This window comes from Mastigoproctus giganteus, chromosome 12 (assembly GCF_048544385.1).
Source record: "Mastigoproctus giganteus isolate SK-2022 chromosome 12, ASM4854438v1, whole genome shotgun sequence".
NCBI classification, from domain to species: Eukaryota; Metazoa; Arthropoda; class Arachnida; order Uropygi; family Thelyphonidae; genus Mastigoproctus; species Mastigoproctus giganteus.
In genome coordinates, this window is record NC_143586.1 from 52,331,453 (window position 1) to 52,350,612 (window position 19,160).

Genomic DNA, 19,160 nt, shown 5'->3' on the forward strand with positions numbered 1-19,160 from the left:
AAAACAATAATGGACCTAACACTGAACCCTGAGGGACTCCACTAATAACATTAGTTCACTATGAGCAGTGTCCATTGATTACCACTCTGTCTTCTCCCCCTCAACCACCCCTTTACCCATAGCAACAATTTGCCTCCAGTGCCACACTGCTCCAATTTGTGCAGCAGTCTTCCATAATGTGCAACAGTATCAAAAGCCTTTTTAAGATCCAAATATATAATATCAAAGTTATTCCCTGCATCCAGTTCTTTTGTGACTGCATCATAGTATCCAATCAAATTGGTCAGGCAAGACTTCCCCTTAACAAAACCATGCTGTGTCTGAGCTATAACTGAAGTCTTGTCTAGATGATCTTGCAGTGCTTCTTTAACCAGTGCCTCCATTAATTTTCCTGGAACAGAAGTTAAACTCACAGGTCTATAATTACTTGTGTCAGCCTTTGATCCTCCTTTGTGAATTGGGGTCGCATTTGCACATCTCCAGTCTCTGGGTACCTCCCCCGAGTCTAAGGAAGCTCTCATAATTATTGCTAAGGGTTTGCTTACTTCCTTTGCTGCCTCCTTTAATATAACTGGATAGATCCCATCCACCCCAGGTGCCTTTCTTGTATTTATCTTCAACAATTTCTCCTCCACTTTACTCTCAGTTATTACAAGATTCTCTAGCTTACTGCCAGAGTTGAATACACCTTTGGCATTCCCCTCGCTGAATAACTCCTCATGTGTGAATGTCAATGCAAAATATTCATTTTTTTGTTAGCTACCTGAGCAGGATCATCAACAGTTGACCCATCCATATCAAGTGGACCAATCTGATTCATCCTCTTCCTTCTAGAGTTTACATAAGTAAAGAACTCTTTGCTGTTTTTTTGCATCCCTTGCCAAAGATTTCTCATAATCTGCCTTTGCCTGCCTAACCTCCTTTGTAACTTGCTTACAGATCAACTTGTATCTATCATAGGCTTCTGTGTCACGTGTTAATTTATATGTATCCCACGCATTTTTCGTCTCTGCCATATGTCTCATTAGTTCATCTGACATCCATTTAGGCTTAAACCGTGAACAATATTTCTTAGTTGGTATGTAAAGCCTAGTATCTTCCAAGATAAGTTCTTTGAATGCTTCCCATTTTGAATTTGCTGTTAGTAACATCATCAGTTGGTCCCACTGTATAGAATTTAAATACTGTCTCAGACCATCGTAGTCGCCTTTACGAAAGCAGTAACCCTTCCCTTTACCCCTGATGGTAGTTACCTCTTTGAGTAAATCCCACTTCAGCACACTGTGATCACTGTCACCTAGTGGTTCCTTTATCTGCAGATTCTTAATGCATGAAGAATCACTACTGATAATCAAATCAAGAGTATTACTCCCTCTAGTTGCCTCCCGAACACGCTGATGTAGAAAACAATCATCCAATAAATCCACAAAAGCCTTGCTAGTGTGTGAGTGACCAACTCACAAATTCCAGTCAATATCTGGGAAATTAAAATTCCCTATTATTATAAGACTCTCGGATTTACTGGCCCACTCTATTTCCCTGTACAGTTTCTTATTATACTCATCAGAGTCATTAGGCCTATAGCACACTCCTACTCTCAATTTTGATCTCCCAATGCTTATGTCACACCAAACTGACTCAACACTGCACTGTCCAGTGATGTCGACTGGCTTCACTTCCTTGGTTTTTATGTGTTTCTTAACTAATAGCATAACCCCTCCTCCCTTCCTATCCTGTCTATCCTTTCTGACGTTGTACTCCGCAAATTCCAGTTCTGCATTCCTTATATCTGTGTGACACCACGTCTCTGATATCCCATCAATATCTGCCTTTGATGCTTTGAGCCATACCTCAAATTTATCAAATTTATTTACCAAACTCCTAGCATTGGTGTACATGCAAGTATACATCCACCTGTTTCTATTCTTAGCTACTCTAACACAACCTATGTGTTTACTTGTACAGCAATCTCTGAAATATACTGCATCTTGTTTTTCAGGCTTCTGCCCTTTCCAATAGAAGCAGTGCAAGAATCACTTTCACCTCTGCCAGTGGCTACTGTTAATCTATTAGAAGACTAAAGTAGGTGTGCCTGATAGGAATCAGGGTATGTTAATACAACAAGACCTAGAAAAATAGGCACATTGTCTGAGATGTTGCAATTAAAGTTTAACAATGATAAATGCAAGGTACTCAATATGAGTAGTAGCAGTAATTCCAGAATAACTTATTAGTTAAGTGAGTGATAGTGTTCTTCACTACAGTGTAGTGAAGAACACTATCAGTCTATTTTGTTCCTCCTAGGTCTATTTTGTTCTTCACTGTAGTGAAGAACAAAGTAGACCTAGGAGGAATTACCATGACCTAGATAAAACATCAGTAGGAAGATACCGTTTTTAATATGTTATCTACATATTCAATAACTAATGTGAAATTTCATTCCTGTAAGTGATCGTACTCCAGAAGCGGAGCCCGGAATCTGAAGAAGGATGTTATGATTGACAAAGTGGAGTATTGAGCAAAGATCAAGTTCCTGCATTTGCAGGTCACGAAAGCTCAGGAAATTGACAAAGAAATGAAAGCTGTGTATGGGCAGAATTTTCTATCCTATTACACTGTAAAAAAGTGAAAATGGAAGTTCCAGTGCGGTCATACCAGTGTCTCTGATGAGCCAAGAGAAGGAAGGCCATCAACATCCACAGACAGTGGGACAGTTGCAAAGATTGAGCAGCTGGTGCTGAGTGACAGACATGTGACAATTCATTTCATCACAGGTGCAGTGGGAAATAGTTATGGATCTGCCCACAGCATTTTACATGACCATCTGCACATGTCTAAGGTTTCCACATGATGGGTTCCAAGGTTGCTAATGCCTTTGCAGGAGCAGTGTCAAATGCAATGTTCTCGCCAACTGTTGGATTTGTATAATGCTGATGTTAAGAACTTTTTTGATAGGTTGGTGACAATTGACAATTGCTGGATGTACCAGTATGATTCGGAGACTAAAGACATGTCAAAGCAGTGGAAGCACACCTCCTCCCCACCTCCCAAAAAAAAAGTCAAAGACCACTCTATCTGCAAAGAAGGTGATGTTGTCCATGTTTTGGGACAGAAAAGGGGGTTATCCTAATAGATTACCTACCTCGTGGTTCCACGCTTACAGGAGAAGACTACAGAAATCTTTTGAAAAAGTTACGTGATGATTTGAAGGTGAAAAGGCGTGGAATGTTAACCAAAGGTGTCTATCCTCTGTCAGACAATGCATCAGCTCACACGGCCGTTGCCACCACCAACTTTGTTGCTCAGTGTGGCTTCAAACTACTGCAGCACCCACCCTTTATTCTCCTGACCCAGCACTGTCAGATTTCTTGTTTCGAGAAATGAAGAAACCATTGCATGGAAGCGCTTTGATTCGTCTCAGGAAGTCATCAATAAAGTGGAATCGTGGTTTTAGGCAAAAAGTGCGGACTTCTATGATCAAGGCAACAACTGATCCATAGATGGGAGAAATGTGTTACTATACATGGAGAATATATAGAAAAGGATTAAAGTTCCTGTGAAGTTTCACCTTTTTAGGGCTATTATTTCTAGGTAAGGGTACAAACTTTTTGATACCCCCTCGTACATATTTTTTGTAGTTGGTTGCAAGGTTGGTGATCAGGAAAAAACTTTATTGGTTTCACATATGTGTTGTATTAACTGCATCACAAATCTGAGTATGTGGCTAACTGGGAAAATTAAAAGTATGCCTTTTTCAGTTTTTGTGGTGTGGCAAGAACTGTGCAATCACATTGACAATTGCTGTTTCCGAATTACAAAAATATCAGGGTTATCTAAGGAAAAGCAAGCACAGCATCAAATATCTTAATGTATCATCTGCAATAAGGCCTGTTCGATATAATGACGACTTGCAGATATCAAATCCCCCGAAATCATGGGATAAAAAAAAAAAGCAGCAATGAATATCGCAAGAATTCTTATGTTGTAAACTTTGGTGGACCATCCACTTTAACAGATTTGGACTACTAACCAGAAAATTATGATGCACCACACATAACTAAGCAAGAAGAGTTGAATGACTTAGTTTCTGATTTAAACTTATCTAAAGACTGATGATATTTTAAGGAGTCTATTAAGCTAAGCTATATCTACGATCTAACTTATCTAAAGAGTAAGCGGAAATCCTTGGCCCTAGGTTACAAAGCAGAACTTGCTCTTATATTATTTCTCCCTGACTGGGGATTCCACCTCGTGACGGGTATTGCTACTAAGTACACAGGATGGTTGTTGTGGTGTTACTGTTGGTCGAGGAACTCTGACTATCCTACAGGTGTTCAGGATTGTGACTTTCTGGAGTTCCTTGTACGTGTTTGCTGGAAGACCTATTGCTGCTAGGCTGTTATGTAGGGTCTTTGGCACCATACCTTTGGTTAACACGATGATTAGGATGGTCGTTACTTGTTGCATATGCCACATCTCTTTTATCTCCTGTCTTAGGTTCGTGTACTTCCTGATTTTTTTCCCCATGGGTTTTCTGCAGGTTGCCAGTGTTTGGTACCACTATGTCAATCAGATAGGTAGCCTTTTCCTTCTTGTCCACAAGCGCTATGTCCGGTCTGTTGTGCGGGGTTGTCCTATCCATTATTAAGGCACGGTCCCAGTACAGCTTGTGAGTTGGGGTCTCTAGTACTGCCTGGGTTTGTACTTGTAGTACAGTACACTTTCTTCGATCAGTTGGTATTTCCTTGCTAGCTTCTGATGTATTATACTGGCTACCTGATCGTGTCTATGAGTGTACTCAGTCTGGATGATCACCTTACATTCCACAGTGATGTGTTGGATCGTTTCTGAGGCCAGGTGGCATCGTCGACATGTGTCATCGGACACTCCGGGTTCCTTGGCTCTAGGTTAAAAAGCAGAATTTATTATTCTTATTACTAGCCATATAGTGCAAGGAAGCCTGAGGCTTATGCTGCACCAGCTAAAAAAAATTTCCGAGAGAGAGAAGTAGAAGGGAATCACCAAAAAGAAGAATGATGATATCCAGCTCAGGCCTCTTGAATCAGAAACTAAAATTACAGTATATCGAAAACATCACAAAATATTTTATGAAGACTGCATGTGTTTCTCCAAAGATAGTAGTGGTCTTCTGAATGATTGGGCATTGAACACAATCCTAATGAATGGTGTATATTTATTGATACCTAAAATTAAGTTTAAAAGCAGATTCTGTACAGTGGAAATGTAGTTGTAGTAGTAGTGACAAATGATGCAAGAAAGCAAACTTATATAGCATCAGCTAAAAAAAAAAGGGCCCCTATACACTTCTCCCATCTTTATGATCTAAGAATTTGTCTAGTTCTTACTTGAATTTATTCAAACCATCCACTTCCACAACAAAGGCTGAAGGCAAACTTCTGCACATGTATTCCCATCAGTTCCTATACTTCATGCTGTTAGCTTGAAAGAAATGTTGAAATTATTTTCAATGTTTCTTTCTTGTACCATGAAAGTACTATGGCCTTTTCTTGGAATGTCTCTGGTGATCTTAAGGTAATTGGAGAGCAGTGAGCAATCCAATTACCTTACAGTCACCTCACATATTTTCTGAAACAGGAAAATTATTTCTGTTTCTATGGTTGAAAAGCATTTCAATGTTTGAGGGATAGCCATGCAGTAGAAAAACATTGTTGTGCAGCAGTGGAAAAAGAAGGAGGAATTTTTACCGGGGAGTAGTATTATGTGGGCCTCCGTAGCCAAGTGGTCAGGAGTGGGAGTGCAGTAGCACACGCTCTTTGAGTAGACTGGGGTTCAAGACCCTGACTGCTGAATACGGTCGATCTGCCAACCCGCACTGGACCAGCGTGGCAGATTATGGTCCATTTTCCCTCAGCATGAATTGTTGAGGAGGCTTCCATCCTGCAGTGGGTTGATAATGGCTGCACTTTTTTTTTTAGTAATATGTGTTTAACTGGTTGAACCAAAAAAGGTCCTCCCACCTTTGCATATAAAGCTTTGATTTGAAAAATTTTGTTAAGACTGAATAAAGAAGGAAGTGGATTCTACTACTTAAGGAAAGTCTTTCTCAGTTTAACAGATGCAAAACTAAAAGAAGGAATTTTCATTGGGCCTCAAACAAATAAACTCAAAGATGATGTATTTGAAACAAAGTTATAGTATACTGAACTGGCTTGGTGATCATTTAAAGAAGTTTTGCATGGATTTTTTTTTATGGAAACCACAAACATGAAAGGTATTAGAACCTGTAGTACAATCAGTTCTGCTGTAACGTGCATTTTGGCAACGCAAATTTGCTCCATCGCGACTGATATACAGTGCATTCCGGTTAATTGGGCCACCGGTTAATCGGGGCAGCCGCTTATTTGGGGCAAATTATGAAGAACAGAAACAAAACAAATATTTAGTCTGAATTTGTTCCGCTTAGTTGGGCCAACTCACCGCTTAATTGGGGCAATGAAGGTCTTGATTGAACAATAAACTATATTTAGATGGCGCGCACAAACATCTAAATATAGTTTATTAGGCCTGATGTAGCCCAGTGGTCAGGAGCGAGAGTGCATCGCACGCGTTCTTTGAGTGGACCGAGGTTCAATCCCGTGACTACTAAATACGATAATTGGCGATTTATTGTAAACTCTACTGACTTGGTTGTCGTGCCGGAGTATAAACAGAATTTTTTTATTGAACAATAAACTAATTTAGATGGTTCATAACAAAGAGATCATGTGGGCAGCAGCGGAATCAGTTACTGCGAAGTATTGCTGTACAGTGGTTGTTTTGCGTTTGTTCTGTGTTGTGGTAATCGGATTCTGAAGAAATTTTGCTGAAGAATAGATTAAAAACTGTACCAAACAGTGCACTGATTTTGGTTTCCCCCTCCCCTTTTTTTCAGTACATTTAAGACCCCTGTCAAGATGCCACGTAAAGATTTGTCACTTTCAGAAAAAATCGCTATTCTTGACAAGATAAAAAGTCAACCTCCTAACATCAGTCATCGTCAGCTAGCGGAGATAATAAAGGTGCCAAAATCTACGATTTCACGACTGCTACAGCAACAAGAAAAACTTAGAGAGGTGTGGACATTGCGCGTGGATTTAAAGAAAACATCTCATAAGCAAAAGAGGGAAGGCAAGGATCCAGACGTCGAAGATGCTTTGAATCAATGGTTTTCCACTGTATCTAAACGAGGAGTGCGTGTAAGCGGCCCTATGCTAAAACACAAGTCAGAAGAGTTGGCCAAAAAGCTAGGTTACGTAAATTTCAAAGCGACGGATGGTTGGTTGTCTCGATGGAAGTGTAGACATGACATTAGTTACAAAAAAGCACATGGCGAGAAGGACAGTGCTGATGCTATGAGTGCTGAGCAATGGAAATGTGAAAAACTGCCAGAGTTGCTTAAAAAATTTAGTGCGGATGACATTTACAATGCCGATGAAACAGGTCTGTATTATCGTGCTACGCCGGATGGTTCCCTCAGCTATCAACACAACACTGTCTGGTTCAAAGAAAGCAATGGATCGTGTAACAGTGTTGTGCTGCTCAAACATGTCAGGAAATGATAAACTCAAACTTTTGGTTATTGGTAAAAGTGCCAAACCTCGTTGTTTCAAGGGGCTTACAATAAGCAGTTTGCCAGTTTCGTATTATGCCAATAAGAAGGCGTGGATGACCACATATATTTTTACGCAATGGCTAATGAACTGGGACGCGGAACTGCAATGGAAGTCCAGAAAAATTCTGTTGATATTGGACAACTGCACCGCACACTCTAATGTAGCTGGTTTAAAAAATATTGAACTGGAATTTTTACCCCCTAACACCACATCCCTGATACAGCCTATGGACGCGGGAATTATAAAAAATTTGAAGACCTATTATCGCGGAAAGCTGGTTAATCACATCCTTGAAGCAATTGAGGAAAATCTGCTGACATCATCTTCGAAATCAATAGAGGTTAGTGCAAAAGTTTCGATGTTAAAAGCTGTACAATTTATCGCCGATAGTTGGCGAGTAATAACCAGTAAAACAATTCGGAATTGTTTTGCTAAATGTGGTTTCGCAACTAATTGTGATTCAGACGCGATAAGCTGTACAGAAAATGAACTGGCTTTGGAACTGCAACAGTCCAAAATTGTGAAGAATTTTTAACGATTGACGATAACCTTCAATGCCACGATGAAAATGAAGATTATGAGGAAACGATTATTGAACAAATTGCGGCAAAACACTCAGAGACACCAAAAGACAGAAAATGATGACGATGATATACCTAAGCGAGTGACTAACCAGGATGCCAGGAAATGTATCGCTAAATTGAGATGTTATTTCATGCAGGAAGGCAATGAAGGCAGTCCTTTATCAGCATTAGATACCTGCGCCGACTTTGTTCAATTGCAGTCCATAAAGAGGACACGTCAGGGTACACTTCATAATTTTTTCAAAGTAAGAACCCTTAAGTAATGTGTAACCTTTGCCTGACACGGACATTATTCTGTACTGTATCTTCATTTTACACATGTACATACGTACATTTTGTTTGCTTTTAGCTTTAGTTATTTTTAAATAACTGTTTGTACCAATATAACTTAAATACAGTGTGCTTTCTTTAAATACCACATTCCCTTTATTTTATTCATACTTTTTTTTGCCTCCGTTAGAATGTGCTTTTCAGCTCATTAAAATTTCGCTTAATTGGGGCAGCCGCTTAATTGGGCCAAAGTGATCTGTCCCGATGTGTCCCAATTAACCGGAATCGACTGTATTAAGGAAAAATGTGGATATAATGCAATTTTCACGTTGGCTCATGCGCGATTTCGCCTTCAAGTAACATCAGGTGAACGCAAAACTCAGCACCAAGTGGAAAGTAGCGACCTGCACAGCAATACATACAAGTTTACGAAGCTTAAAAAATGTTAACTGTGTGTGAGCTATATTTCCCATTTACTGTAGTTGTTGTTGGTTGGAGACACACTGTTGTCATTCACTGTATTCACAAGATATTGTAGGTCGACTCATGTTTTTAGGAGCTCACATTTTTCAATTCAAATAGAAATTTCGTGAGGCATGAGCAGAGGATACATTCCTGGAGGTCACTACCATAAAACAATAAAAACAATTTGCAGTTCCCGGTTTACTGGGCTTTTCTGTTAGTGCAATATAATTATAAATGGGTAGTAAACTCAATCTTACTGCATTTGTGATAATACCGATAGCTGGAATTCTGTAGGTTTTTATGTTATATGGTGAAATGTGTTTCCCCTTCCATGAAATCTTAATCATATAAAAAAAATAAATAAATTTTTAGAATCTTCTCTCCATTCCTATTTTTAATGCTTGAAATTGTTACTGCGTATCTCACTTGTGCAGTGTGCTTGCTGTGTTCATCATTATTGATTGCTTATCTTTTTTACTGTTTTAAATTTTACAATCAAAAAAAAAAAAAGTCAGTGACAACAGAAATCAATCAGTATGTATATGTTACAGTGCTATATTTACTGTAATATTAGAAATTTAATATGTTTAAACCCGTGTTAGCAATTTTATTGGGTTTCTAACTTTTTTTAGTGTTTTACTTACAATACTGAACTTTTTTTTTTTTTATACGTTAAAAATGCTTTTACCGGCATTATTTGGAAAAACGTGGAGGTCACTACCATAGAAATCATCACAAAACCCGATATGTATGCGTTGTACTTGTTGCGTCACTGCACACAACAAGTACAACGCATGCACCCAAGAAAACTCAATTGTATGCAACAAGTACAATTGAGCAGTGACACACTACGTTATACCGTTATATCAGCATAATGATTATTATTATTTGCCATATGGTGCAAGGAAGCCTGAGGCTTATGCTGCACCAACCAAAAAAAAAAAAATTCCCCGACTTACCCTGAGAGAGAGAGAGAGAGAGAGAGAGAGAGAGAGAGAGAGAGAGAGAGAGAGTGTGTGTGTGTGTGTGTCAGAAGTAGAAAGGAATCACCAAGAAAGAGAAGAATGATGATATCCAACTCAGGACCCTGGGTTTGCCAAGCCCATACTCACCAGATGTGAGCCCCTGGATTAATACACAAGTGACTGTGCCAAAATCTACAGCCCAGCGTTCGAAGGAATATTGTGAAAGAAAGAAAGGGAAGTTGGACAGAAATGTGAATCCAGATGAAATTCAACAAGAGTGTTTCGTTATGCCTGGGAGTTCTCAAACTGCACCCAAAAAAACTAGAGTTGAAATAATAAAGGAATATTGTGAATGGAAGAAAAGGAAATTAGAAATTCAAACTATTTCGAATCGTAATGAAATTCAACCTTATCAGGAATCTAAAACTCCAGCAGAACAAATGAAGGAATATTGTGCACGGAAAAAAATGAAATTAGAAATGGCTAATAATGAGATTCCCGATTACATCCCTATAGTGTCTACACAAGCTGACAGTAAGTTTAAAAAACTAGTGTACAAAAACCCATTTGGATTTAGTTGTAATGTTTGTGATCATTCATTTTTGGTTTCAATTAGATTTGAAACCATTTCCAACAACTTCATATGAATTACTTCAAAATGAATTTCATTTACAAGAAGGGAGTACTTTCATGACTTGTCATACTTCATTAAAAGAGGGATGGATACCAATTATATCCACGTCAAATGGATTTATATATCCAACATATCCTACTCATTTGCCTCCACTGGATGTTGTAACTGAGCGTTTGATATCACCATGATTACCCTTTATGCAAATTCGTCATTTACATTATGAACATGGACAGTATGGGATCATTGGACAAGTAATAAATGTACCAGTTAGCGTAAATACGATGGTTCATCAATTACCTAGAGCAGGGGTCAGTAACCTGCGCCTCCTCAACTGCATACGGCTCTTTGAACATGTAACTGTGGCCCTTTAACTTTTAGCCCACATGAAGCAAAGTTTGAAATGGAGTTGAGGACTTAAAAATCAAGGACATGTGGAGTGCAAGGCTAAAATGCCTTAAAACTGAAATTGAGAATTTGGAGAGGGAAAAGGCTGCCCTTGCAATTCTACATAAATGGATGCCGATAGATGAGTTGAAAAAGCAAGACCAAATTGTGTTCAGTGCATGGTGTAGCTCACCAGACACATAAATTTGAAAATATTTGCATTTGGACTTCTCTCAGTTTTTGTTTTGACGAATTTCTGCGAGCAAATATTTTCAACATGAACTTTATTAAAAATAAATCAAGAAACCGTCCGAACAACGGGAGTCTCTCATCATGCTTAAAGATGAAAATTGTGACATACGTCCCTGATGTTGAGAGACTCACTCAAGAAGTTCAGCAGCAAAAGTCACATTAATTAGAAATATTATTAATAAATAATATTTCAAAAAATATATATTTTTTAATAAAACACGTTTCCACTCTATTCCGTTTCTTAAAAATCTCCCCCACCCTACCCCCCAGCTTGAGCTGAAGTGCGGCTCTTCGGATTCTCTCTCTTTTTTTTTTTTTATTAGATCAAAAATGGCTCTTCACTCAAAAAGGTTGCCGACCCCTGACCTAGAGAATTAGATGATGATTATGCCATTAATGTACATATAAAACGAAGACTCGTACATAAATCATCATATCTACAAGGATGTGTGCAGAAGAAAATAGTGAAAATATGGTTATGGTATTTGATAAATTCACCTTTGTATAAATTCTATGGCATAAAAGTGAGTGACGATTTTTTGGGGACAAATGATGATAGTGAACAGGAACATTCAGATGAAATTGTGGAACCTGTCAACAATGATGATGAACTATTGTTAATTCAACAACAAACATTATTATAGTCTGAAGATATATTTATGAATAGCACTGGGTCAGAAATCATCTCCAACAAGTTTCATATTTGATATACATGCAGAAGAACTTTCTTTTCCAGCTATATATTTGGGACATGTGCAAAAATTTAAAAATGGATTGAACATTACTCCCTTTATGATGGCATCGAGTGAAATTCATAGATCTGATCATTGTGGAGTAACTCCCCAGCATTTGCTATACATGGCAATGAAAATAATGTGAATGTATACTGCAGAAAATTTGCAAATTGCATTTAAATCTAAAAATACTTTAGTTGCAAATGAAACCCATGAAGTGGTTGAACAAGATTTATACCACAGATATCATTCTGAAGAACAATTAGCAAGTATGTGAAATAAAATTTATAAAATGTCAGTGACTGAAACTGCAGGACTTCCATACATTCTACCATTATTGAAAGGAAAACCGTACACGATTATTACAAATATAGATGTGGTCGATGGATTGGTAAATGGTGCAATCGGTACTTTAGTATATTTTGAATTTGAGGACAACGAAACTTATGGATGAAATTTCCTGAGTCAAAAAATAGGACATAACCTTCAATATCGTTATAAACAATATGCAAAAGATAAACATTTACCTAGTCAATCCGTACCTATTATAAAAAGGTCAACTACGATTCCATTCAAGAACAATAGGAAATTAACATGTAGACGTACACAATTTCCTTTAGTATGTGCTTTGACTATACATAAATCTCAAGGAGAGACCTTCAACAAAGTTTTGTATAATTGTGAGAAAGATCATCAACAGCAACCTGTATACGTGGTGTTATCTCGAGTGACCTCATTGCAAGGTTTATATATTACAAATCCCCATGACAATTTCACATTTCATCACGGCAAAACTACTAGTAATATAGAACTTTGTGCTGAACTAGATCACTTTAAAAATAATAAGCTGCCGTCTCTACAGGATGAACTGCGAGATTTCATACAGTGGTGTAGCTATATCGTCAATGAACGTACAAAGTTTACAGGCCCATGTTCAAGATATCGAAATGGACACAATCTTACAGCAATCAAAAATATTGATATTAAGTGAAATGTGGTTGGATAATGATGAACATATATTACTTAAACCCTTCCAATGTGTGGCTCAATTTAAAAGGTTGGATGTTCATAGTGGTGGTGTTGCAATATATCAACGTGAAGGTTCAGCTATCATCAATACACCACATATCTTTGCACAACATAATAGCAACAATGCAACAGTGGTATCAAATGAAATTGGAGACATTTGTGGATAGTGAATCTATTTTCATCGTTGCCATATATATCATTCCAGGGATGTCATTAGATATAATTCAAAAATTCATAAACAATAATTTGATGCCGTGTTCCATTGAAGGTGCAAAATTATTGGAAGAGCCACTGGATCACATACCTATAGTTCTCACTGTGAGCTAGAATTAAATTCTGAGGCTGGAAAGAAGTTTTGTAAATTTATGAAAGATGTCTTCAATTTAGATATTAAGTCAAATACTTTAGTAAATACTGCACGTAATGGAATGATGACCATCGATGGAGTATTCACTTGGGAATTGAAATCATTTGAGTGTCAAAATTATATATCTTATTTCAGTTACCATAGACCAATAATTTTAGTGTTATTATAATATATTTTATACAAATTATTTCATTGTACACAAGTACAGTGAAAAATTCAATTCATTATACTGAAATTATTTTTTCAATAAAAATAATGTAGCAATACTTTTTCTATTTATTTTTCTGTACCAGTTTCATAATGTTTTATTTTACTGTACCAGTTTCATAATGAGTTCCTGCAGTAAAGACATTTTTAATGGATGCCACTGTGACATTATCAGTGACACTATCAGTCTCAGAGTAGAGCGGCACAACTCGTTATGTACCTGGTACATAATTTTTTCTGCTATTTTTTTTTTTTTTTTTTTGAGTGCTCTGCCCCTATCCCCATTTTTCTCATAAATCCTGTTGTTTTTAATGTGTGAAATGCCATAACGAGGAGATTTTTAGGAACACATGTACCACGTTATAGCAGAACTGACTGTACTTAGAACCATGTGGGAGTTGAAAAGATGAAAGAAGATACTTGTTAACATTAGACTTGAGATTCTGTAGATTGTAATTTTCAGGAAATGTGTGTGAAGGGAGGTTGTTCTAGAAAACGGAAGTCAAAGGGATAAATGAGGAAGAAGAAAAGTTGGTTCTGTGAGTTTGAAGTTACTGACTGTACTTAGAACCATGTGGGAGTTGAAAAGATGAAAGAAGATACTTGTTAACATTAGACTTGAGATTCTGTAGATTGTAATTTTCAGGAAATGTGTGTGAAGGGAGGTTGTTCTAGAAAACGGAAGTCAAAGGGATAAATGAGGAAGAAGAAAAGTTGGTTCTGTGAGTTTGAAGTTAGATGATAAGTGGATGTTGACTGGTCGTGGCACATGTGTGAACTGGTTTGGAAGAGAGAGAGAGGGGGGGGAATTATAAAATCCAATTCAGACAAACAGTGCCCATAGAATTAGCTGGAAAGGCATACATTAGAAATAGAACATTTATGAGACAGAGTGTGGAGAGAATTTATAAGAGATGGGTTATTAATTAACCTAAGTGCCATCTTTTGAATGGAGTCTAGAAGCCTCAGAAAGGTTATAGATGTGTACTGCCCCAGATGTAGGAACAATATTCCATGGTAGGGCTGATTTGCGATTTGTACAGATTGGGTAGTTGTTCAGAAAAAAAGTAACACCAATAGCAAAAGAGAAAACTAAGTTTGTTAGATGCAGAAGGAGCAATATTTGTAATGTGCTTATGCCAAGAGAGAGAAGGGTAATCCTAATAGAGATATGTAATTTTGTCTAGAAGTTTCAGTGTCAGTGAAGATAAGTATAGGAGCAGAAGAATCCTTTCTACAAGATGGAAGACAGGACTTAGTTTTAGAAGGATTAAAATTAACTAAGTTATCTTTGCCCTACTGGAGAATTGTGTCAATTGTGTAATTGATTGTGTTGTTGGCTATGTTGGAAAGGTTGTTAGTGAGAAAAAAGTCTGAGTGTGGCTTTGTGGTTAGGATTGTCTGGTAGCTAAATGTACAATCTGTATGAGGTTGTCAGTAATTGCAAAAGTCTCAGCATTGTGACTAGCTCGGTCCCTATGACCAGTAAACTGAAGCTAGCTAGAGTTGTGAACATTAAATCTCCAAGGAAAATTGCCTCACTGTTAGGAAAGTTATCCTGGAGTAAGTCCTGATGAAAGGCCCTTCATGCTGAAAAGAGGCTGAGCCATATGAAATTAGTGTTTTCGAAATTACAGATGACTGTTTATTATAAATCTCTGGTGTAAACATTTACTGAAATGTTATAAAGATATGGGCTGCTGAATGTCTTTGAAAATTAAAATTTTTTCATTCCTATCAGTTTTTTTAGCTCAAAATTTAAATGTAAGTGATGAGCAAAGGGGAATGCTTCCATCAGGACATTTTCAGGATGGAAAAGTGGTACTAAGGTTGCATGGATACTACTAAAATGTTGAAGATTCTAAAGGAAACTGACCTGTTAATTCTAAAAACAATAAAGTTATGTCTCCATCACATTTCCATTGAAAGATATAATAAAATTTTAGTAAGTTAATGAATGACCAATTCCAAATATCACACAATAATGCATATGCTATCTTAAAAATCAATCATTAATTTTAAAATATTGTAATCAAACATGTAATATAGTACATACATTCTATTTCTTTAGAAGTGTATACCACCCAAAAACGTTTTTCTTATAATCCAGATGCTTTCCCTCTTAAAAACCACCAGTGATCTCCTACCACGAGATCACTGCTGGTTTTTAAGAGGGAAAGCATTTGGATTATAAGAAAAACGGTTTTGAGTAGTATACACTAACAGTGTTGATTTGATGTGAGTTAGCAGGATGCAAATTGTGTGTGTGTGTGTGTGTGTGTGTGTGTGTGTGTGTGTGTGTGTGTGTGTGTGTGTGTGTGTGTGTGTGTGTGTATCAGTAAAAAAAAAACCCAATTTCATACATCCATTCCCTTTTAAAAGTTTGTTCAGTTCCCCCTTGAATTCAATTAAGCTATCAACTTCCACAATGACAGATAGAAGTTTGTTCCAGCAATTAGGCACATCATTTCTGCACATCTATTCTACAACTTTCCTCAATTTGAATTTATGCCCCCTCAGGTTTGTAAACTGAGCAAGCGGAAGAATCCCATCAGAATTCAGCGTGTTCAACCCATTCGGGGCCTTATACACCTCAATCAGATCACCTCGCAGGTGCCTAGTCTACAGCTGCCACCACTTGCAGAACTTAAGCCTTTCTTAGTAAGAGGACCCCTTTGTTCCTCTCACCAGTCTTGTTGCCCTTCTCTGTACACGCTCAAGCAACTCGACATCCTTCCTAAAATGAGGCTTCCACATGTGTACGCAGTACTCAAGGCATGGCCTGACCATTGCCTTATACAAAGGGATAATCACCTCCTTTTCCCTACTAGCAAAATTCCTGTATATCATTAACAATACCCCATCACCTACTCTGGCAGCCTGTCTGCATTGCTCAGAAAACTTCATATCTCTCTCTCTCTCCCCCTCTCTCTGTGTTGAAGGAAGGAGGGGGTGCTGCAGATCAGAAGACTGACCGAAGAGTGTGATGAGAACTTCTGTATGCAGATGGAATGGGTAAGTAAATGCAAGTGTTTTATTTGTGAAGATTTCAGTCAGCTCCTTATTAATTCAAACAGTTGGGAGTGAAACTCACCACTGAGGGCAAACTTTAAATCAACCAGATGATTGATATCGACATCAGTATGGTTGCTTTAAATTTCCTATACTCAAGTTATTTTCACCTTTTTTTTTTTTTGTTAGTTGTTGGCACATCGGCTTCTGTGGCTATATTGCACCTCCCAAGGTTTTTGCATTTTCTACTCTGATCCAAGCCCAAGGCAGGATTCAAACCCACAACCTTTTGGTTGCCAGGCAGGCACTTTACCCACCTGGCTAGCCCAGTTGGCTTCATATCTCTTAAAACAGTTTTATTTTAGAATGCTGATTAGTCAAAACAACAGCAGTTTATAACAGAATGCAATGCCAACCAGTCACCAAAGTCAGATTTACTGGGGTGCAGTGGCATAGTTGTTTAAATTTTTAAATAACGATAAAGTTTATCTTAAAGTAATCTGGAGTGCCTTTTCAACTATGCAAGTTATGCATTACATTAAAATATTCATTATATAATTATGGTAAAAAGAAACTCATAGACTATCTTATAACTTTTTTCTAGAAAATGAGTGACAGTGATGAAGAAAACAGTTCCTATCAAGTTCGAAACAAGTTTCAAAAGGAAAGACGGGATTATCAAGATAGACAAGAAAAACAGAATAGAAAAAAACATAAAAGGTAATTTTGGTACTTATTTACATTTCTTGTTTTCAAGGGTTATTTACATTAGTATTATACTGCATGAACTGGTAATGAACAGGACAATAGTAAAATATACTGCTTTTTTAAACTATTTTTCAGAAATAGCGATGATGAGGCTAACTCCCATTTTAAGTCTCACAAAGAAAGGGATAATGGAAAAGAAAAACGGGAAAACAGAAATAAAAAGAAAAGCTCCTCAAGGTATGCTTATTTGGATAAAAATTTTTTTATCTCCTCTTCACATATTGCACAAAATCATTAATTTTGCTTCGCATAAAATCAGTAATTTTTCATTGAAGAATAACTGTCTTCATATTAATTCATAAATATTTGATTAAAATATGTTGAATATCTAGAAAAGCATAATCCTTCTTAATTTAATATAATTCTTTTTATTATTTTATAAGAAATAATTTTTTTGTTACACTTTCATAGGTATGAAAAGAATTGTGAAATATATTTTTTAAGTAACTCCAAATAAATAAGTTTTTTTTTTTTTTTTTTTATGATGACTGCAGCCACAGGTATTAGAACCTATAATACTCCAGTACCCTGTATAGATTGAAATCTGAGAAGACAGAAATTATTGGTTGACTTGAATTTGGTAAGAAATATGAAGGAGAGTTATTCCAGAGATGAGAAATATAAATAATAATTGAGGAAGAGGAAAAGGTAGTACTGTGAGTCTGGAGTTGAATAGTGAGTGGATGATGTTGAGATCATTCAAACTAGTCTAAATTATAGGTGGTAATTCAAAAGAACAGTGCTAATATCTGTAAAACAGGCTGTAATAGTGTGGCTGGGAGTCCCAGGTAAGGGCTAAAGAAGCCACAGCCCAGCTCCCCTTTTTAATGATCAAAATATTGTGAATTTTTTATTACTGCATGATGATTAAGCTTAATGATTCCCTGAAACAGTGCTTTAGGCCCTCCATCCTAAAAGAATCCTGGGACTGTCTGTGTGTAGCAAAAACTGAATGTCTACATTATAGATAGAAGAGTGGATTTATAAGAGATGGATCATTAATTAACACGATTGCCCTTTTTTAAATAGAGTCTGGGAATTTAAAAGAAATTTTGGTGTACCACCTCATATGTAGGAATGTTATTCTCTGGTAACATGGATATGTGGTTTGTATGGAGTCGGTAGGCATTTAGATTGAGAGTGAAAGAGATCCTAGTTTTTTTTTTTCAATACAGAGGTAAAGAAATATTTATGATCTGCTTATACCAGGAAGGGTAAGAAGTCAGTTATCAGTAGTAAAGATATGATTCTGTCTAGAAATGTGAGTGTGGTTGGAGATGAACGTGGGAGTAACAAACTTTTTTTTATTTTTTTTTTTATTTGTGAGAAATAAGGCAGACCTGGGTTTTAGAAAGATAGCTAACTAAGTTAACTAAGTTTTTTTGCTAATCCAAGGATAATTCTCTAGTGGAAATTATTTTGAGAATTTGTAGCTATTTGCTAAGCAGACATTTTTGAACTGGAAAATAAAATATAGTATACTGTCATCAGCAAAACTATGGACAGGATTTCCAGTTGGTGAAAGAAGATCATTGATAATACAGGAGGAAAAGAGTGGAAGATAGAACAGAATCTGGGGAAACTCTAGTATTAGTTGAGAAGTTAGAAGAGAGAGAGAGAGAGAGAGAGAGAGAGAGAGAGAGAGAGAGAGAGAGAGAGAGAGAGAGAGCCCTCTAACATAGTCCCCTCCCCTGCTATTTGTTTTCCTCACTGTGTGGAATGAGTATTGTTTTGTATCATTAATAATAATGATAAGTATGTATGATTTTTACATGTGAATTGGGAAATAAATAATTTGATAACAGTAACTATTAACTGTAATTATGTAAATACAGTAAATCCTCGATTTGACGGA

At 37.0% G+C, this 19,160-nt stretch overlaps 1 protein-coding gene across 3 annotated transcripts in view; it reads left to right on the top strand.

Moving 5' to 3' along the window:
- The window catches only part of LOC150077059 (serrate RNA effector molecule homolog B-like), a 218,337-nt gene that overhangs the window by 15,302 nt on the left and 183,875 nt on the right, over positions 1–19,160 (top strand). For all 3 annotated transcript variants that reach the window (XM_090386175.1, XM_090386177.1, XM_090386176.1), the window contains exons 2-3: positions 17,142–17,257; positions 17,381–17,482. In XM_090386175.1, the coding sequence (XP_090242301.1) occupies positions 17,145–17,257; positions 17,381–17,482 (215 nt within the window). In that variant the 5' untranslated portion in view covers positions 17,142–17,144. The remainder of the gene's footprint in view (positions 1–17,141; positions 17,258–17,380; positions 17,483–19,160) is intronic.